Raw genomic sequence first — 23,554 nt, 5'->3', positions numbered from 1 at the left:
GATTTTTCTTTTCCCAAAAAATGTTCACTTATTTTCCAATCCAGGGGGGGGGGGCGCCCCCACCCGGATCCACCGCTGCTGGTAGGAACCAATTATTAAAAATTAAACATATTGGTTAAGTGACTTAAGTATACAACTATCCCATGGACTGAAGTAAGGGTAAGGAAATTGCGAATAAAAATAGACCCCTCTCCTAATTTTGATCCCCGCCCTCGGTAAATCCATTATACATGGGTGACATGATAATGACGATGATATTAGAGAAGACTGCTTGGGACTTGGTACCCTACTCGCGCCCTCGTCGCGCATAGTTGATGTTAATTAAAACATTTGACGCTGTTCATCACGAATGATATGACATGATGTAACGAATAAGGCGTGATTCATGCACTCGATGTATCATCGCTCTCGGGTGATGCCTCCTCTTTATGATTTTGTTCATGGTAAATGAGGGGCGTAGCAGCGAGGAAACATAATGTTGAAATGAATGAACTTAAATAGGTTTAAGGCAGTTGAGGTATGCAGCAGTGTCTCCACTTGTGCTTAAGGTAGGCATGTAAGAGAGAGAATGTGAGGGTGGGTGTGTGCCCCGGTATGTGCGTGTGTTCGGGGGTATGTGTGTGTGCGAGAGAGAGAGAGAGAAAAAGAAAAAAAGGGTGGTGAAATAAGCATTTACACAGTCATTTTTATTCCCCGACATACGTTGGATGGGACCAGTGTAGACCGGTCTGGACCAGTTCAATGAACATCTTCCAGGGGCCGCCCCCACTTGTTTCCGAAACCGTGTACAAAAAAATAAAAATGACCATAGGATTGTAATTTTTTGCGTGGTCAGCCAACTTTGAAATCCCATTTAATTTAACTGATTAATCTAAATTTTACTAATGTAAATTATACAAGTGATTGTAAATTAATTAATGGGGAAAAACAAATAAATGAACAAATTATCGATTGGAATGATGTATGAGCTCAAATAAATGAAAATGATATCAAGAAAAGTAAATTAAGTTAAAAATTTATGAAAGAAATTTTTGATACAGAAATGAATAAAATGAAGAAAAAAGGGAAAATTTTAAAGAGACTAATACTTGTTTTTTAATGTAAGTTTTGTTTAGTATAAGACCAAAGTAGCCCATGGTTTTGAATGTGATAGTCCATCTCACTATATTTCAGTCCGTATACTATGTAGTAGGTCCATGATTAAACTAAAAGGGTTAGGCCTAATTATTGTATTGTATAATTTTCAAATTTCTCTATGAACGTTATTATTATTTTTTTTTACATGATTCTGGCCTAATGCAATGACCACAGTGGCTTTTACATCTTTCACATTACGATGTGCTCCCCAATTCATATATTCAGTTTTGTACTTAAAAGGCGTCGCACTGAATACAAATCAGCTGAAAGTAACAACGCGCGCGGCGAAGTCATACCGATCAAATATATTAGGGGCCTACATTTCTTCCAAAATTCCAATGCACACTATCGATCGGTTTGATTCTTTTTCGTTTTAATGACTGTACCGTAAGAATCCACGTGATACGTCATTAACACGTCACAGTCATTTAGCGTAACACGGCAGCTACCGTGCCCAGTTAATAGGACATTGTACAAATAAAATAAGAAGAAAAATCCCTCCCCGCCCACTTTTTTGTGTGTCACTGTTGTGCATGTGTGATGTAATTAGTGTAGTTATCAGCACGCGGGACTAGATAGAGTCGCCGGGCTCGTTTGTGATGCGATGAAACAATATGATAAAGACGTTCGTGATATATAACGATTGGTGACATACCCACAGACTACAACGCCCTAACTGACTCAAAGACAGAGACTCAACCATCGCCAGTTTATTAGTTTGTATGAAATATTTAAAAAAAAGATAAAGAGGAAAAAAATAAGATGTCGACTTGTTACGGCTAAAAATAACAATTGGACACCATTTGCGGTGCACAAGTGGTGAAGCGTATTTAAAAGGAACAATGGATGATAAAACAAAGAGGGCAGAATGCCAGACGTGACACTTGATTAACTTGCCCGAAGGTTGATAGAAAGTGTAAACTTGACGATGGCCTTTTTCTCATTTGCAGCAATCGTCTTTAACTCTGACATAATTTGCAAGCTGAATACAACATAGGCCTATCCGATTATAGTCTACCATTCGAGGGCACCCAATATTAAATGAAAAATTATCATCATCATGATCAATGTTGGATATACTTTTTTAAAAGTGAAGTTTTTTTTACACATATAAAGAATAAAAATTGTCCATTGTCTAGATTCTGTATGCACATCCAGTTCACACGATACAATTACATATATTCACGACGGCGTACACGACTGTTTCACCGAGACAATGCAAAACCTTGAAATGCAATAATTTGGTTGTTGTTTTTTTTTTCATCCGATTTTGATGAAAATAATGATCAGTGCTTTGACTGTTCTTTGTTTTAAATTCATTATTTCAAATCATATTACCTGTCTGGAATATCTAGTTTACACTCTAAAAACAACTCAGTCAAAAAGAACTAGTTAATATGGTCAGCTGGGTGCAACTTTTATTCTAGTCATACTTGACTAATTTCTAGTCGTACTTTACTAGAACATAATTATTTCTGACTAGAATATATGTCAGAAATGTGAATAGACTATTAGTTGCACCCAGCTGACTACTGGTCTCGTCATTTTGACTGATTGAGAGTGTACTAGATTGATGGCACATGATAATTACTGTGTTTATAACATTTGAGGCGGAAACATATCTATTGGGATGTATCTTATCGAAATTTGTAAGATCTCGAATCCTTGAACAAACCTCGATGGAAATTTTGATATATTTTTTGTAAGATAATGCCAAATGATATTTAAATCTTACCCTTATTGGTGTGAATGTTTATAAAACAAAACGTACTTTTTTATTCCACGAACAAACATGTAAGTTTCCTTTCTTTCAGTGTAATATCATACCCCTCTCTCTCTCTCTCTCTGACCATGCTGACTGTCCCTCTCTCTCACACACACATACCCACTCGCACTCACCATCCTCACACACACAATCTCCCTCTCCCCTTATGTTATCTATTAGTTACTCCTCTCTGACTGCTCTCTTGCCCGTCGACCCTTTAATTCCGCATTTTTTCTTTTACATATTTATTTTATTCTCTCCCCTCCTCGCTTTTGTATTTTATATTGTCTCTCTCCTTTCTTTCTTCCTTTTTTCTTTCTTTCTTTCTTTATTTTTCTTTCGTTTTTTTTGTTTTGGCTTTCTTTTTTCTCTTTCTTTCTTTCTTCCTTCCTTTCTTTCTTTCTATCCTTCTTTCTGTATTTATTTCTTTCTTTTATTATTTTTTTATTTTTTATCTCTTTCTATTGCTCTAAATTTCTCCCCTTTACCTCCCTTTCCTTTTCTCTATCCGTCTCTTTTTCTCTTCTATTCCTTTTGTTCTGAAACCTCGTCTTCTATCTACAGGGTGGCGCTAGGGGTCAGGGGGGGGGCGACTGCAATATGATTGTTACAACTCGCGCATAAAGGAGGGGAAAAAAGGGGGAATAAGGTAAAGAAACGGGAAGATAGAAGACAGAAGGGCTTCTAAATAAGAATGACCCCTTTATGACATCACCTACGGGTAGTCTTGCCGGAGTTGCCCCTTTTTCCTCAACATTCTAATTCAATCTCCTTCTACACAAATAGAAAAAAAAAACAATACCACAAACATAATTTTGCATTTTCACAAAGATAATTATTTTCGTCATCAATTAGGAAGCACAGTCGATTTCTCTCAAAGTAATCGGATAAATATAATTACAATTGTACATTTAATAATGCCATCTTCTATATACAATATTCAGCCTTAAGTACATCATGCATCGTTATCTCAGCACTTCATCAATACTTTCATGGTGATCCTTGAAGATCAAGGTGTTAGAAATTAATTATCAAATAATTCAGAGCCAAATGAAATCCTGAATAATATCTGGCTACGGATCTACATCCTGGATTGGGTTGTGCTACCATGGTAACAAAAAGATTTGAAATACATCGATAAATGACAATGGCCAATCGGGATCGTTGTTGCTGACCATGAACCAATCAGAAGTGGTCTATCATATTTGAAATCCATCGCAAACCTTTGTGATACGGGACCCAAATGTTAATGATGGATTGCGAAAATACCACAATCTATTTTTAAAATGTAACCCAGAAAGTGTGTAGAAAAATATTACATTTAAATTCATTGATGTCAACATGCTATCGCAGGAATATACTACACCAGTGTCATAAACACTCATGCTTTTATCAAGCTTGATGTATTATTTAAGAATAAGAGATTCGAATGAAACAATGAAGACTCAATTTACTTTTATTGTCAGAGTTGTAAAAATTTGTAATTAAAGAATTTTTTTCCAAAGTTGTCAAAGAAAGTAAACATCCTTTAAAGTATCTAATGCATGTCATCGGAATTTACCATATGTTTTGTTTAAAAAATAATACATATTGGATGTATTCATATTTTTATTCCTTTTCATTTCATAACATTATGGAAAATTGTATTCCGTGTTGATCTTTTAATGATATAAATTCTTTACCAATAGAGTATTTCTTGTAGGAATGAGAACTCAAGTATCATATCTTGAACCATGTAGAATTATTTACAAATATTAGGTTACGCCATCACATTAGTCATGTTAGTCCTCTTCTCTAATTCTCATTTCAAAGATTGATTTATTTACCATTTTCTTTTATATATTCACCTGTTCATCTTTATTCATTACGTAGGGCCTATACATACTTCTTTATTCATGTACTTTTTCATCGTTGTTTTTTTATAATAAAATTCCTTCACCTATTTTGAGCAGGACAGCCTGTGATCATTGACTACAGAAAAAAGGTTTGAGAAAGTCTTTAAACTATCCCGCCGAGAATCAACTGTTTGTAGTCGAGTAACACATATTTATTATGGGTGAACATTTTACTTTTTCTTACATGTTAACATTGCTCTTTCAGTTAATGCACAGATGTTGCGAGAGGATACAAATACATTTCTAAAAATGTAAAACCATATTTGAGCTGCCATAACTTATTATAGGAGATCTAACATTTAAGATTCATAGTTTTTCTCTGTGAACAAAGTTTTAAACCTGATAAAAATCTGAGTGATCACACGGTGCGCCCCAGACACATGACAGTCTGACAAGTTTACTTCCGAAATATACCCGCTCCTGCCGGAACCCATCTACCGGGGCTGCTAGCTGGCTTAGGGTTGAGGGTAGGGCAGCTGAGCCATAGCAGACATACTACGCAGCAAGATATCTCCTCTCAAAAAACACAAGCAGGATAAAATGTAATGAAGATGAATGAAGACGACAGTTGTTCTTGCGAATTATTCACATCACGAAGGGGTTAATGTTTCACTTTATGTACCGGCCAGTCATGGTATACATCATTAAAATTACCAGGCTATTAAGGCTTGTTTGTGGCAGACTTACGTTGCCCGATCAATGTTAACTGCCTCTTCTGCAATTGATTATAAATCGTACCCGCCGATTTAAAGTAAGTGTTTGAAAACAACATGACGAGGCAATAGTAATGTCGTTAGTACATTGGAAGTTGAAATGTACGAATGTCTCGTTAATCTGTAATTTGCCCTCTGCTATTGTCGTGATCGATGTCCCGATCGTCCGGGTCGTTGTCGGCCGGAGAAGGAGACGATTTCGAGATTGACATGCTCGCATCCTCGTTGTCCGAATCGACGTAGTGAACGCTCATCTTATCGTGATCATCCCCACCGTCGGTTGCGTTTCCGTCACACCCTCCACCAATCTGTCGTGGGTCGATGGGCGACATCAGTTCCGACGACGAGTCTTCAGTGTAAAGCTCCCCTTCCTCCTGGTCGTACACCGATGACTCCGTCGTCAGGTAGCCTTTGTCTTCTTTCAAATGCGGTGACGTGGTCGACGTGGCTCGGACATCATTCTTCAGCTCGTCGATGTCGCGTTTGAGCTTCGCTCTCCGGTTTTGAAACCAGGTGATGACCTGGGCATTTGTGAGGCCGAGTGTCGAGGCGAGTTCATCGCGGTCGGCCGGGGTTAGGTATTTTTGGTAGAGGAATCGACGCTCGAGCTCGAAGATTTGGTGGTTGGAGAAGGCGGTGCGGGACTTCCTCTTCTTGCGCGGCTGCTGGCGGTTTAGAAGTGAAAGCGCTTCCCGTTTGTTTGTCGTCGTTGCTGCTGAAATTTGAAACAAAAGATAATAATGAAAAGAAAATGATTAATCGTATAGCAATCCAGTTATTCCTCCTCAAAGAAATATTTCACCCCTTATAACGACGAAATTTCTTGTTAAAACAAATTGGAGTATAATGACATGGCAAATCATTAATTCAAACCACATCCATTCAATAATTTTAAACAAAGTTTTAATACTGATAAACTTCTATATTACTATATATGAAACAAATAATTGTTAAAACCATGTTATTGGAAAATGTGATATAAACTTTAACATCCATTAATAGCAATCTTTTGACATGTTTGAAATTAGTTTGTAGGCCTATACGTGGTATCTCCGTTAGAAATAAACCATATGACATAATTGATAATGCGATATTAATTCAGTATTTTACATGATAATTGTTGATATATATTCGGATATGTAAAGAAAGGAATACTTCGTGTTCATTTTTGTTGTAAGTTAATTTATAGACAATAAATTATATAGAATATATATTGGTGCGAAATGGATATAAATGGGAGGGAATTCTCAAAATATGTAAAATAGGTTTAGTGATAACATGTTTTTACCATTAAATGTCAATAAATTGTCAGTTTGTTTATATCTGTGATGTGTAGAAGATTTCTTTTTTTTTTCTTTTAGCAAGAATGTTTGTAAAGAATTAATTTGCAAATAATTTGCTACATTTTTAAAGAAATTGCTGAAACATTTTTTAGAAAATGACCACCTCAGTATAATCATTGAAATTATTTTAGAGAATATACCTTCAAGAAAATCTAAATGGCCTATATGTATTCAACTGCTAGGTGAATATTAAAATAACCTCAAAAATTATTTTATTTTAATAACCCCATGGATACATGCCATCTTAAGTTCCATCACTATTTATGTGTCTAGGTATTATGATAAATTCCTCCATAAAACAACAAAAAATATTAATTTTGAAAATCGGGCAATAATTAATGTACTTGAAGCATATCGGTTTCTGATCACTTGTAATTCTATTTCCCAAATTACGTGGTTGACCGAAAGCATGAACGTTGCTTAGTCAGACTCACGGATTTCTTTCTGCCAGGGACAAGACAATCTTATAATTGTTTCAAATTATCTCATTTGTACAACATCTCCCCGTGGACAAACCCATCTTTGCGCCGAGCTTCTTGTATTTGTACACCGAACATTAGAGCAATTTCCTCTGTAGCACTATTAATTACGCGGGGTGCAGAAGTAATTCACCGAGCCGAAACTCCGGGGTCGCTCGAAGGACAAGGGGGTATATCATAACCGTAGTGAAGCCCATCATTTTTGGCTGAGCCAAGATTTATTTATTTTTTATAATCAAACTAAAAAGGGAAGGTAAATAGTAATACTATAGAAGACACTACGATATCCATCATGTGTTTCTTGTATTTTTGAGCAAAAATACTCACGTTTTCTCTCTAAATGAGCAAAATTATTTAATCAGTTCTCGGAGAAGCAAAATACCGTCTCTATGCGTGTGGAAGATTTGTGTAATTGAATAGGGCTACTACATCAGCTTCTTAAAATGTATGTTTTAACGCAGATTTGGATATGTTGAAATCTGTAAATGATCTTACGTCTTGAGGAAAGTTGTTCCACAATAATTGGTGCCATTTTCCCACAAGCTTCATCACCAAAAGTCTTGGAATGTGAACATTTTTCTCACATTCCACATATTCTAGTGACATTTGCATGACATTGGCTTGTGTTAACCACGTTTTGAAGATCAATAATCTACATCCGACTTTGTTGGTCAGTCAATTTGATTTTGAGACAGGAGAAGTTTTGCATTTTCTTATTTTGTGATATTGGTAGAGCGGTTGGACCTTACTCTTTCGTTTTATATTCATTTTCGGTATCCTGGCGTGGAAGGTGTTTTTTTTTATAGTTTCACTGCCGTTTTGTAGAAGATTATTACTTTTGCATTAATCATACAGAACTATACTATGTCTTTAACAAGATCAGACAATCATATAAAAATATTTATAAAAATCAAAAGAATTAAATTACAAATGAAAACAAATTAAAAGAGATGGAAGTATCGTTTTATAGCAGTATATAAGTACAGAGTATATGCATTGTATTTGTAACGAGTAGTATACGTCTCATTTTGGGATTGATTACTTGATAAAAGAAAATAGTATATAATTATGTTTAAACAATACACACATACACGCATACATACATATACATAATATATAGCCAGGAAAGTTCCTTGACCATGCATAACTGTTTGGGCAACACTGCTTTATATGATATTTACTATAAGCTGTTAGTAAATATTTTATTTGTAGATCCATGAATAAGGTTTGGAAATATTCTAAATCTTAGTTTTCTTCTACAATGTAACCAAAATCCAAATTTTCTTAATACGATAAAAGTTTGGGACTTCTGGTTATGCCATGTATATCTAGGCCTATATAAATGTAAAGATGATTTACTCTTCCATTGGTTTCAAGGACAAAATCACTCCAGTAAAAAGTTCAATTGAATACTTATTAACCCTTACTTAAAGGTCAAGTCCATCCCAATAAAAAGTTGATTTGAATAAAAAGGGAAAATCCAACAAACTTTACACTAAAAATTTCATCACAATCTGATGTAAAATAGAAAAATTATAACATTTTAAACGTTTACTTAATTTTACAAAACATTTATGTGCTCATCCTGGTCGGTAGGCAAATTAGGGGACTGATGACATCATCCAATCACTATTTTTTTTATTTCATTAAATATTATGAAGTATTTTGATTTTCTCCTCATTGACATGTAAAACAAAGTTCTCCATTAACACGTGAATTACCATTATTTCTACATTTTGTGCTTCAATAAGATTGATCATTTTTATCAAATCAATAAAGATTGATATATTGTATAACCCAAACAATAAAAACCAGATATAAAGTGAGTGAGGGACATCATTTGCATATTATGTACTGTATATATTTACCATTATAATTTGTATGTATTTTAATTAACAGGGTCCAATTATAAACCAGCTTTTTTATCTTTGTCAATGTTTTTATCGTGTATAGCTGAATTGGTTTCCCTGTAGAAAAATGTGAAATGAATAAATAAAAAATAAAATCATCTCTTTTTGTAAATATTACTGAGTTGTGCATAACTGTGAAAAATAAGCGAAACTTTTAATGGCAATAACTTTATTATTTCACATCAAATTTTGATGGAACTTTTAGCGTTATGATAGTTTGATTTTCCTCTATTGACTTCAAATCAATACTTTTCTTGGTGGACTTGACCTTTAGAATGAACATGTAATCCATAAAATGATTGTATTTATATATTTACCTTCTGCGGCTCGTAGAATACTGGTATCTGGACCTGTGAACGTCTTGTTAGCAAGTTCCTCCAGCGCGCTGAGAGGAGAATCACCATTCTCCCTGGTCTGTTTCACAGCAGTTTTCACCTCTTCCGTTGATCTCTGATGCCCTAACCTCGGGCGAGGTACCGATGGCGGTCCCGACCACGACTCCCTTCTCTTAAAATGGGTCGGTGATGAACTTTCGCTGGTGTTATCATTGGTACTGATCTGTGATCCCAGGATGTCTTTGATGTAGAACGATGTATAAGGCCTGGTCGTCTGGCTTCGGGGCTGTCGGAGAGGGGCGGTCGACAACCGCTGGAGCGGGGTATAGAGATCATTTATGGTTGAAGTCATCTTGAAAAAGCCACGATAATTTCGGTTTCGATCTTGAAATATTTCGACGATGCAAGTCTCTTGGAGCAAGTTTGTTGACTTGTCCGATTGAGGTCTGGCTTTCTTGGAGCGGTTTTACAAACTTGGTGCGTGGTAGTTGTAGTCCATTCAGGGAAGTGACTTGTGTATCAATGGGTAGAGGGCTAAGACGATAACAACCGAGTCAGTGACGCAGAAATTGAAATATGGTCGTCATATGGTAAAATTTCCAGAATCAAATATGTATGGAAGTGTGGAAATAGTTGGACCAGTCACAAGACAGGCTTCTAACGAGATAATCAGAAGGTTTAGCCCCCTGAGGTTCTCACCGCGTGCCACTACTTGTCTGCTTACCTGTCACCACTGTCGTTTGTCATGCTAATTGGCCAATCGCCGTCCCCATTGGTCCAAAATTCTATTAAGCACTACTTTTTCCAGCCCGCGCTGACCAATCAGGGACGAGATCTCCCAGGACGCGTCGATTACCCCTCATAGGCGGGGCCAGCCAGACAGACTCGGAGGGTGAACAACACCCCGCGATAAATACACACATTGGTTCACACCCTACGGCAGGCTGGTGTTGCAATGACACATTGAATTTCAACCGTTGCGTTTGGAGATATTCCACGATCCAACAACTCGTCACCCCGCCGACAAAACCCCAAGTCATAATCAATTCATAATTTAGCGGATGCTCATAAAATCTTTATACAAAAGAGTTTTGGGGACGTATGAAATCGCTCAAACTCGGGGCGGCTTCTCTGATGCGAGTCCCGCAGGTACAATGGTGAGTTTGTTTGATGGAGAAGGGGGGCGTGTCAGAACGATCCTGTATGACACCCGGTGCGAGGGCCAGGTGAGCTAAGGTGGGAGCCCAATGGGTAGGCCTTGGGCTTGACAACTCGGATTTAATTGTTGGTATCAGGTTACACGTGACACTCTACAGTATCCGTTAATGTGATATAATTAATTTGTTTTGCGCGGCCTTGTGACTTGAAATTAACTGGGTTTGCTTGATAGTCCCAGTGGTTTGATTGATGGCACGGCCAGTTAGAACCGAAGAACCTGGCTATCATCCGGAGGAGATTAAAGTAGGAGGATAACTTACTTAACTTTGAAAAGGTGATGGCCTTAGTGAGAGAGAAAGAGAATAACATAAGAAACACACACACAAGCTGTTTTACTTTCTAGTGATGGACAAGTTATGAGTGTGTGTGTGAGTAAAGGTGGAGGTGAGTGTGTCTGTTGTTACATCCTTTTTGGCGTGTTCATTATTGTCATCCATGTTATTCGCCTTTCTCCAAATTTTCCATATTATTTTTCTTCAGAAAAACCACAAGACTACCTTCGGGTCGGCATGTTGCTTTGGCAACGCAAGTAATTTACCGCAGAAAAAAAGTCACACAATACACAAGTGCGTCATCAAAGTGGTAAATAATGACAATGTGATGGGACAGCTATTCCATTCAGAAAAAGGAAGCAGGTTAGGGCCTATACGTTCTCGAATGCCGCCTCATATTTCTTGTTTGCAAAGAAAGAAGTAGCCCCGCCAAACTTGTCGCACGCATAAGTTTTCTTTGAAAAATTTGATTTTCAATTATGACAATGCAAATAAAAAGAGAAAGTTTTATAACGTCATTGAGGCATAGCTTGTCCAGTAAGTTGGATACGGAAAACCATGGACCTATGAGAAAGACTCCATCTTTGGGTAAATTACATAATGAAGAATGTGATTTCTCGGAAATGAAAAATGCAAGAAAACATTGAGCTCAATTTTACAAAGAGTGTAGGCCTGTATCATTCACAGATCTGCCTACTTCAACATTTTAAAATGCATTGTAGATGCAAGTGGTGATCAATATAATAAAATAAGCATACACATTTGGGTGCATTGATCTTATTTTTTTTTTTTTTTTATTTTTTTTTTTTGGGGGGGTTCATTCAAGCTAACTTGTTTCATTCTCCTTTTAAGAGAAGTAACTAACACGCAAAATGAAGCATGAAATTTCTTTGGATATTGACGTTGACCCCCCCACTTCCCAGTCTACTAATAAATTGGGTGGGAGTGATAACCCATGATGGCCCTGGGAAGCGAAGGTGCTGAAGCAGCCCAAGATTTTTCTGGGGGTGCTGCGTGTATTGTAGGTAACGCCCTCTGTAATTCTGGTAGGTGTGGGGAACAAAACGAAAATTGAAGGAAAATAACCTTTATTTTGTAGTGAAACTGTGAAACCTTTTTTTAACCTCAGCAAACTTCGTTCCAAGGGCCTTGCCATGCCTGTGATAATCTCTGTTTTCCGCGTACTCTTTGTCTTGTGTTCTATCTATGTTTATGTCCTTTACCATGGTAACGTTAATACGACTATGTTTCTTTCTATGAGTAGTTTGAAACTCAATAAAAACAAAATACGAAAAAAGAAGAATAAAATACCCTTCCCTTCTTGGTTGAACTGCTTTCGTACATTCTTCTGTTCAGACTAGCCGATTGGCATGTAATAATATGAACCCGTTGGGGGTCACGAGGGGGGGGGGGTGGTGGGGAGCCCCTCCCAATCCCCCAGACACCGATACTACGCCATTAGTAGTGTATGTTTCACCCTATCGCGATAACTACCGCATTCAAGGCTAATACACTGATAGGCAGGTGATAAATGGACACGTCTCGGGTCGTTTGCACGGGGAGATGTCGGCACTAATTAATGGAGCCGGCCCCCTGACAGACAAGCCCGATTGTCAGCAGCTAGTGAGTGGCAGGTTACACATCAACAAAGAAATGATGGATCACCGATAATGATTTTAAATAAAAAGTTTATCAATTACTGCATTACAATATCTTTTGTAAAACCTATATACATGTAGATGTATTGTAAGTACCCACGAAAACTCTAATTTGAAAGTGGGAAAAACTTCGTCTCACATCCCAATTTGAATGAATTTGTACACCTTGTGATAATCATGATTCTACAATCTTTAATTACCTACATTGTTAGAAGATTTCTAAGCCAAAACACCCTAAAAACTCCTGAAGCAGAGTCTCGAGAATACCTGTAATCTTACTGCACTGTGCAATCTTACATGTATTTGGGCAAAATTACAGAAAAATTGGTATTTGGTGTATGCAACCTTAAAAATTTATTGTAATACCCCCCCCCCCCCCGCTTAAGAAAAACCTGTTTGTAAAATTGTAAAAAAAAAAAATTAAAAAAAATCATTCCTGTTATAAGAATTTTGAGAATAATTAGGCTATTTCTTTCTGTAAAATCTGTTTTAATTGTTCTTCTGTAAAAAATCCTGTTTTTTCTTACAGTGTAGATTTATTTAGTTACCCTTCCCCCCTCTCCCCTGCCCCCACCATATATATTTTTTCTATTTCGTATCCACCCTTCACTAACCAATTCTACTAAACCGTAATTTTGTAGTTGTTCCAAAAGAGGAAGATTAAACGAAGGAAATTTCAATACCATCGAATCTGTTTCTAAAAATATGGATATTCTTGACAGAATATTAAACAATTTTTTTTTTCTGAGACTCTCTTTAGCAGGTTCATGCGCTGTACATGTAGTGACGATATTCGTAATACATCAACTTTCAAACAGATTCGCCGGAGTCCTGGAACTTCAATATCTATATCTTTCCCTCCGCCTGTACCGCCCTTTTCCTTTTATCCGCAAAAGTTCTTCACACAATTTATTAGACCAGTGATTCAAGGTTTAGAATGTTGGTATCATGTATTCAACAGGGTGAATTTATACCCATTGGTAACCCTAAGCTTACTGTTGTGGTATTTACTAAAGGGTCCTGTTAATTAGATTGATGAATGAAGGCCAGATAGTGCAGCCAGTATGAGTCGCAGATGAGGAATGATTTACACCACCTAATTAAGATGGTGTCCATAAAGTTATACACTTATTAATCTGAAGGCTTGACAAGTGAGGACCCAGAAAAGGAGGATTAAAACAATGTCACGCCATGAACACATTGATTTAAAATAGTAGTATTATATATTTCTAAGAAATAATTCACTTTGTATAAATAGAATATTCAGAGTGGTATTCTTGTAGAAAGAGAAAACGCTTTTTTCTTTATAGATAATTCATTTAAATAAAATAAACAATAAAATAAATCGTAATTGTCAGTGTCATTGTTTGATTACATATCATATGAACTTCTGACATAGCAAATGTCTGTAAACATTGTAAGTTCAGAGAAAAACTTTGTTGTACCGGGCAGCATTTCATGGACATTTTTGTCCGACAAGTTGTGAGATCTTTCAACTTTCCTCGATTTTCATTGGCTTAGAAGCACTGTTACTATGGAAACTATCGGATAAAACGTCCGACAAGTCATTTCATGAAACGTTCCCCGGAGTCATTCCCTGCATCCGTAAAGTAATATCTAAAGGAGATAAAAACACAACACATATACATGTATATCTAGTTGTAATAGGATATGTTTTCGAAAGAGATTTTGTTTTTGATTTGTTATTTACGAGGGTTTCATCTGAAATGAACAACAAATCAAAATACCTTGAGAACCAATTTTAAGTTATACCGTTGTCACGATTGTTTTTTGCTGTATCTCTACCCTCGGGAATATAGCAAGTGTGAAAATGAACAAATGATTCAGGAAAATGAGTGCAGAAGGCCAGTTTTCATGAAAAGGAAATGAAGAAAAGAAAAGTAGAAATAGAAATATTCCATTAAAGTTGTTGACATCGGTTATGGGGGCGTAAGGCGGGGGGGGGGGTTGAATATACCCATCCTTCATCATCCGACCGTCAACCCCCGTCTCTGACTTTCGCGTATCAACTCAAATATGTCGAAATTACTTCCGAGGTCGCGACCTGTAGAAACCAGGTTCTACATGGTAATTGAAGTGGTCGTCTAAAGACGACATAAATCATTTTTATATGAGACAACTAAACGTGTTTGCCATTTATTTCACGGTCTGTACGCTCGACAAGCACCAGTCGCAGGGATAAATCATATCGTGCTAAAATGGCCCTATTCCAAATTTGACAATGTCGACCCCAAGTCATAATTCTATCACTCTTCCCTTACTTTCGTCACCCCCCCCCCCCCCCCCCCCCCCGTCTCAAGGCTCCATCTCAGTCGTCTTTATGAAAATGATTTCTCGAGTTTATGAAGCGATATGATTTTTATTCCTTGCCATTTCGATTTCCTCTGAGCATTTTGTTCCCCGAGAAACCCCATTGATTTGTTGGTTGAGTGACAGGTCTGAAGCAATGGCCTAGAAATCGGAAATAATCGGCAGTCTTGTTTACCTACTGAAGGGGCATTTACCTTGGTCGTTACCTCCTTTCAATATCATCTATCAATTGATGGTCCAGTGATTATGATACACTGATTAGTAATCAAGATGGATTACTTACGTATTACAAATAAGAAACTGTCACTGAATCCGTCAATTATTTAACATGTTCATGATCGAATCAATGCATATAAAGTGTAAATATAAGATCCCGGTGATAAGTCTCTTATACACCATTCATGTTCTTACAATTTCCTACTTCAGCAGAGATAAAATAATCCTGGTAAGTAAAGGCTTACTAAATTTGGAATCTTTCTAATTGTACTCGGGGTGTGATACCGTAAAACGCCCGTAAGAATTGCTCAAGGCGCTTCAAGAATTTCCCGCGACGGAAAATTCGTCTCTTTTAATCACTTTTGAAAACTATTTATTGGTTGATAGAACCTTTTTACACGGAAACTGTCATTAATTTTACTCCCCATAACCTCCACGAGACAAATCTCTTTCATAGGATGTGAACATTTGGCAATTTGAGGGGGCGGGGGCACATCGCCGATCCCCCGGCGCCCAGATAGGCGCCCTCCTCTTCATTTAAGAAGTGAATCGGTCTGAGATCGTCAATGTTGGGCAAGGTTATTGCTATAAATACATCTTGATCACCTAGGTTAACAACCAAATCATATTCTTTTTATTCATTTTAAGGATATATTTCTGATTTAGAAATATGAAATTAGAAATTATGATGAAAAATCATCATGTACTTCTCTCAGATGGGTACAATGTAGACATTGTATAGCCTGGATGTTGATTGCCGTTAAGTGACATGGCGAAGGTCGTTACACCCGAAAACCATCGGGTTGAGAAATGACAGCTATAGCTGTATGACTTGCAGCTGCTGGGCCCTGATTAATTCATTTTGGTAAAACCCCCGCTAGCATCATTAATCTTGGTGTTAACTTCATAAAGAGTATAGAGCAGTCTCTACTTCACCCCCTTCCATCATTTTGTAACTATCTACGATTACAAAGATTGTTGAAGACGTGAGGGAGAGAGACCCCTTGCTCGTGAAGGACTGAAGATGAAGTGTTGCTGTCTTGAAGTCAATTAACCCATCATACATTACACGAATGACAATACCATGTTCATGTCATCTGCATTGATAGAGTACATTATGTCTTAAGGTCAAGCGTCACCAGGCCATAGCTCTCCGTTCATGCAAGGAGGTAATCAACAGTTTTGCAACCACTATGCAGACGTTTTTTGAACATTGAGAATCTATTGTCAAAAGTCCTTCATGGATGACAAAACAGCCTTTGTCGAAAACCGATGAATCAAAACAGCAGTGTCGTCCCGGGGAGCGTTTCATGTCGGTCGCCTTGTTTTATCAGACAGTTACCATAGTAACAGTGTTTCTCAGCCAATCAGAATCAAGGAAATTTGTCAGACCTGACAATATTATTTGTCGGACGAAAATGTTTTGAAACGCCCAACTGGACTCTGGACAAACAACATACATGTATTTGCAATATTTCGTCAACTCCGAATCTTAGGACGATCTGTTCTGTTGTCCCGGTTTACCAATTTTCGACAAAGTCCTCTGAGGTGTTCGCTCTGATTTATGGGAGATTTACCAATAGATTTGCCATGTTGTAGAATTTGTCCCCGTTGCACTTTGAACACGTTGAACTCAGTATAATGAAAAGTGGGATACTCCTTATTCCAAAGTGGATGACGTCATCAGTCTCCTCATTTGCATACTGACCAGAATGTACATATAACTGTTTTGTGAAATTAAGCAAAACTTTCTTAACTTTTTTCTTTTACAACCGATTTTGATGAAATTTTCAGTGTTATGCTTGCTGGATTTTTCACTTTTTATTGGAAAAAACTTTTGTTCGGGATGGACTTGTCCTTTAAAGTGACGGGCTCAAACATCGTGCTTAGAATTTTATACAGTTGTTATAGAGACAGATCGATATTGAAATGAATTTTCATTTCCGCCATAATTATTTCATTTGGCTTATGATGTCATAGGGAAATTATTCTTCTTTTAAGCAAGGGGAAATCCTCTATTTTGTTTGATAGGCCTACTGTTTTATTTATTTATTCATTTTTTTAGTTTATATGCGTAAACTAAACTTTTCGATTGTAAGCGTTTCCAGGTGACTACTGTTTGGTGAATTCAACTCAAGTAATAATTACCATTTTAACTTAGTGCTTAAAATTCCTTTGATACAGGGCTATATAAAATAGTAATAATAACAGTAATGATAATAATAATAATAATGATAACAATACTAATAAAATAATAATTATAAAACAGTTCTCATATAAAAATGAAAAATGAAAGAAGAAAAGATGATTGAAAGCTGCTGGTAATGCTATGATGATATTATTATCAAATAAATAAATACTTTTTCTATTAAGATTTGAATTGCGCAATTATACCCACTTGCCTAAAATTGTGTGGAATGATATTCCACAGTTCCAGAACTGCATGAGCACACCCCCGTTCACCATAAAACTTTGTCTTACAACACGGGACAACAAGCACATTAGTCTTTTCCCGGTCATGGACATTTGGTTGGTTAATATTTTGATCAATGCTTCACTACCCATTCTCCCTTAAAGGGGAAGTTCACCCTGAAGAAAACTTTGTTGTAAAAATAGCAGAAAAAATAGTAAAAATTATTGGTGAAGGTTTGAGGAAAATCCGTTAAAGAATAAGAAAGTTATTGGAGTTCAAAGTTTTGGATTTGTGACGTCATAAACGAGCAGCTGCTTCATGTGTTATGTAATATAAAATGCATGAATTTCAAATTTTTTATGGTTCCTGATGACTTAATTGTGTTTTCTATTCATGATCGGGTGTGAAATGATTTGTCTATTGATATACAAAAGGTACAGTGAAAACCATTTTCAATTTTCTGAGAAAATGACATTTCATTGATTTTTTACCATTCGCTATGTAGGAATGCTGCTCGCATATGACGTCACAAATCAAATAATTGAAATTCTAATAACTTTTTAATTATTTGATGAATTTTTCTCAAACCTTCGTCAATATTTTTCATTATTTTTTCTGCTATTTTTACAATAAACTTTTTGTCAGGGTGAACTTCCCCTTTAATTTTTAGGCTTATCTGTGTATCTTTCTACCTTATAATGTATTTTTTTCAAAATGTTTTTATATGCATATATGACAAAGTTATAACAATGCATGAAGGATGTGTGTGTGGGTGCGATGAGTTTGTGTGGGTGTGTGTGAGTCGGATGGGTGGGGCAGTATGTAAAGGTATATAATTGGTTTTCTGTCTCACATTGGTTTTACTTGCAATTTTTTTTTCAATGTAGTCTGTAGGATAGGATTGAGTCTTATGCAGTATGAAATATTGATTATAATGAAATGATTTCATTCGATGATATTGATCATAATAGGCAATATGAAAACAGAAATATAAACACGATGTAACGTACCTGTGTTCCATTCACTTCGCTATATCGACTTCTACACCTTCAATATAAAACACATTATTTATCGCAATCATTTTTTCTTTACAAATGTGTTTACCCATCCCTCAGCTAAATTTCAATGAGGAAAACCCGAAGAAGTCAAATTGAGATCAGGCCTCGATCGTGTGTCTGTGTGTGTCTTTCATCGGGTTTTCATAATACGGTCTGGCCGTGCGGCCGGGCGCGCTAAACCCTGGAGTTTCGCTCATTTCAACACAAGATGCTGGTAGATCCTTGGGGATCCCAAAACACACCGACCTTCTTGCCAGGGGGCAAGAGCGGTGGTGATGGAGCTAATATAGTTGAAATAACTTTACTATATCTCTCGCACCATCTGATGTATTGTAATGTGATGGCTCCATTAAAATAAAGAGAGCTCTATTGATGAGGAGAAAGCTAATCGTGATCACAATTTAGATACCGAATTCTAATAAGTGATATTTCAAGGTCAGGTAAAACTGCAAAATAGGTAATTCACTCACTTGTCACATCGTAACGTATTATTATTTTGCTTTAATTAGGGATATGCAACCCTGCTTATCAAGTTCTACGATCATAAACTGTGCGTTGTTCAAATTCACATGGAGGTACCCTCAAATGCCAATTCACGTTTAAAAAGACCTGAAAAACTAATTACTACAGTTCTTTTTTTCTAGCTATTCTGGAGTGAGAACCGAAAAGGCAAACATGCAAAACTAATTTTTTTTGCGAAAACATTAAGGGATAAAAACGGCCGGGTTTTGATATTTTGAGGTGTTTTATTTGTTATTTTATATTTGTTTTTGTTTTAACTCTTGGACCGCTTTCAATTTGTGCTTTCCCGGTCTTCGTAGGGAAAATCTGCAGCAATTTAATTTTAGGGGTCCACAAACTACAAGCATTTGAGCGGACCCCTACATTTCTATAGATATGAATAATGTATGATAATTGCTCTTTTATTTTTATACATAATAAGTTTAATATCTATATATCGCAATTTTTTGAGTAAAATGATCGTATTTAATGTCAGTGGATTTTGTGTTAATTTTCTGTTGAAAATGAAATAAACATGAATTTAAGAGAAGCCGTAATGGCCACCATGCTTATCTTGAAGAATCAGGGATTTTCATGAAAATATTGATATTATACTTTCGTTGGTGTAAAAAATTACAATTACATCTATTGTGATACAAAGCAAAATAGGAAAAATTTCAAGTGATAAGAGAATCCAAACGTTCTGATATTTTTGCCGTTTTTTTTTTTTTGGGGGGGGGCTTGTATCAACCGCATAAGTCTATATACATGAAGGTGTGCATGCGTGCGTACGTGAGGGAGTGTGGCAGGTCTGTGCGTGGGAGTATGGGAGGGTTCGTGTGTGTGTGTGTGTGTGTGTGTGTGTAAGAGAGTTGTATGTGTGCGGGTGTGGGAGGGGCGTATGAGAGGGTTTTTTGTGTGGGTTTTCATATGTGTTTGAGCAGGAGCTACTAGTATCTCCATGGTTTGTGTGAGCATGGTCCTATTACAATAGGTCCATGGTGTGAGAGAGAGGAACGTGGAGGCTAGACGAACTGCGTTCCATCTTTACTCTCAACTAAATTACTAAGCTAAACACAAGGTCCTTTTTCTTATTTTTTGCCTGCTTTAAGATTCAGTGGACGACTTCTACCATATTTCAGTTGACCAAAGTACAGCCTTAATTGAAGCAGAAATTTATTCTTATATATTTTGTAACCAACTGGTATCACTGATATACTCACAGGTAGGAAAGACATCATAAATCTACGTGCAACCCGTCATTACATTGCGTGAAAATACTATTTTGAAGAAATGTGAAGGTGTAGGCCTACACATTTATCGTTAGCGTAAGAATTAGCATAGTCGTTCGAATGCATCTTGGGTATCAGGTAAATTAGATATGTAAGAGATTAATTGTGTAGTTGCCTATAATATTGATTACGATTGATTACGCGTGGCGGATTAAGAAACAATAGAGCGAGTTGAGACTAGTTTTTTTACGGTAATCTGTTCCTAAATGAAATATCATCGAAGAAAAAGTATTTCATAAGAAAAGATTTTATTATTTCATTTATTAAAGAAATACGTAAAAAAAATCATCATATGGGCCACCATATAAATCATCATCTAATACTACCACTTAGCAAATTTACCATTTTGTGTAATATCCAGTTAGACTGTGACCTACCCTTTTCGTCATGTAGATGTCATTTGTCTAATCTGTGATGTTTTATTAGCTCTTAAGCAGTGTTACCATAGTCGTTCCAAGCGCTGGAAAAGTCCTCGCCATTAGGTAACTAACCCCAAAGACGAAATAGCCCTAGGCATGAACAGTAATCCTTATGGAATCATCATGCAATTGAAGGTGTGTTCCACCCACTCAACCTGATTTAGCCTAAACTTTATGGACGGCGTTTGTTGTCAAAGATCAGTCATCTCAGAACCTGATTAAACTTTAAAGGCGCCATGAAATGTACATAGTCAAGTATTCCATGCCGTGACCTTCGTAACACATGCAGTTCATGTTTCAAACGTAGAGTCAGGCTATACTCGTGTCAACTACCTCGTAAAAAGGCATCAACATAATGTGTTTACACGATGGCAGAAGGTCGTCGTCTAACGACCAAATTCAACTGAACATTTATTTCTTTTCTACCAATCAAATGCTTTAATAGAATCCCACGGTCAATATAGATTTATGGCCATCGGATATTAGGTATTTAATACACGAGTGTTTCTATTATAGAATAATTTGGGCTTTCGCTAGATATTGTCGTTATATAATAGGCCTATAACCTCTGCCATACTTAAACATTTGACGCCTTTCACATTTCCCAAAATAAGGTATTCATATTAAACTCTTTATTGCGTTATTTATCATACATCTAATTTGTGTAACCCCGTGAAACGTAAATTAAACATCTATATAATATATAAAAGGTCAAACAAAGGAAAATTCAAACACTTGCGCTTATAATATGATGGAGAAGTGTGTGATTTAAAAATGACAAAAAAAGAAACGAATATTTAAAGGGAACTTCTTTCTGATATCAAATAGGTTTAAATGAAGCAAAAATATAACATAAAGATATATTAAAATAAAGATTTAGCTGTTGAAAATTATTAGAAAATAAAAAGGAAAATTATATTTGAATTTTGAATTAATAACGTCACATGCTGATTGTTGCCTTGTCATCAATTTCCTATAGATATCTTTTCTGAAAAATAATCACGAGAAAATAGGTGAAACCTCGTGTGTGAAATCGTGACCCTGCATCGTTCTAATATTGTATTTAATACAGTGTTGATATTGTTTGTAGTTGTTGAAAAACAAATTTCATTGAATTTTATAATAAGATAAATAATAATAATATATAAAGATAATAATAACTGTACGCGTGGGCGCGTCGTGGTCTAGTGGTTCTGACTCTCGCCTTTCAAACAGAGGGTCGTGGGTTCGAATCCTAGCTATGGCGTGTTTTCCTTCAGCAAGAAATTTATCCACACTGTGCTGCACTCGACTCAGGTGAGATGAATGGGTACCCGGCAGGATTAATTCCTTGAATGCACCAAGCGCCCTTAGCAGCTAGAGCTACAGCCGGGGTAGTATACATAGTGCGCCACTGAATAGGCAACTAGATAGATCGGCACCTCATAAATGCTATATATTATGATTATTATTAACTGTATCTTATGATTGATGATTTTCTCAAGCTAGGATGACCGGTTTCATGACATTTGTTCCGCTGTAAATTCCACACACTATTGGAATGACCAACTATAACCATGGATTTAACACTATGCCCTCACCTCTCCCAAACCTATAGGCCTACATAAAAACCTATTGCAACTGTATATCAGACGAAATAAAGCCCCGGAGCAATTTTGTTTAACCTTGATGATCATCCCCTTCTTTCGCATCCAATAGTTGAAATGTCTGTATATTTATGTTAGCTCAATGAAAAACTACTAATAAAGTTAGATTTGAAATAAATAAATCAAATTCTTTCATATTTCATGAGCGGAACGAATCCGTTTATGGCTTGACATTAATCCCGAATCCCAGAAAAGTGTCTGTAAATATTTTGGTTCATTACGACATTATATCAATGTAAAATTAATTAGTTTTATTGTCATAAAACAAGTTTTTATTGAACTTTGCGAGTTTACAAGAAAAATTGAACGGGATCCTGAAAGAAAAAAAAAGTTCTGAAGAATAAAATTGATTGCAACTATATAAACTTTCTGTGCAGCTTTTTGATTGCCAATGTATAAACCAAGAATATAAAGGGGCATTTCAAAAGAAACCATGACCCTAAATATCCTAAATATTCGTTTTTGCAAAGAACCAAGAGATGAAAATAGAGATATAATGATCACTGCATTTGTGTAAGATTGGAATCATATATACAGATATTTTTTTTACAAGTGAATTTTATCTTGTGTTAAGAATGTATATGCATGTACGATATGATTTTCCATTTTAGTACAATATTTTTACCATATTAATGCACACTATAAAACTTGTTTTATAGGCTCATCCTTCAAAATTAACTGGGACTACTATAGTGGGTGTAGCATTGCTCCGCAGATAATTATGCATCAATAGAAGTGCAATGAGCAAAAATTTGCTATCTTCCCCGGATTACATCGAGGCCAGACCTGCGTGGTGAAAGTAAGAGCATGTCGCTTTTTCCTGGTACCTGTTTTTAATGGAGAATGCAAGATTTCGCCCAAACGGATGCTCTCAGTGTATTCTTGGGGTTCAAGCGTATAAATTGTTTCATACTATACATTTACTGCCAAACATGTCAGCCTGTGTGCATCGA

The 23,554-nt window shown here is 36.4% G+C and overlaps 1 protein-coding gene across 2 annotated transcripts; it reads right to left on the bottom strand.

Annotated features, from left to right (window-relative positions):
* Positions 1-4,684: 4,684 nt before the first annotated feature.
* Positions 4,685-11,793, bottom strand: LOC121425652 (transcription factor LBX1-like). Of its 2 annotated transcripts, none has more exons than XM_041621794.1 (2): positions 9,560-11,793; positions 4,685-6,222 (listed from the first exon to the last, which is right to left on the bottom strand). In XM_041621794.1, the coding sequence occupies exons 1-2, from the start codon at positions 9,927-9,929 to the stop codon at positions 5,627-5,629; spliced, it is 966 nt and encodes a 321-aa protein (XP_041477728.1). In that variant the 5' UTR covers positions 9,930-11,793; the 3' UTR covers positions 4,685-5,626. The 2 variants fall into 2 exon arrangements, with proteins under 2 accessions (XP_041477728.1, XP_041477727.1); XM_041621793.1 differs by having other exon boundaries at positions 4,685-6,225; positions 9,560-11,790.
* Positions 11,794-23,554: the final 11,761 nt, after the last annotated feature.

This window comes from Lytechinus variegatus, chromosome 12 (genome assembly GCF_018143015.1).
Source record: "Lytechinus variegatus isolate NC3 chromosome 12, Lvar_3.0, whole genome shotgun sequence".
NCBI classification, from domain to species: Eukaryota; Metazoa; Echinodermata; class Echinoidea; order Temnopleuroida; family Toxopneustidae; genus Lytechinus; species Lytechinus variegatus.
The sequence above is the reverse complement of the archived record's forward strand: the minus strand, read 5'-3'. Positions and strand labels throughout refer to the sequence as shown.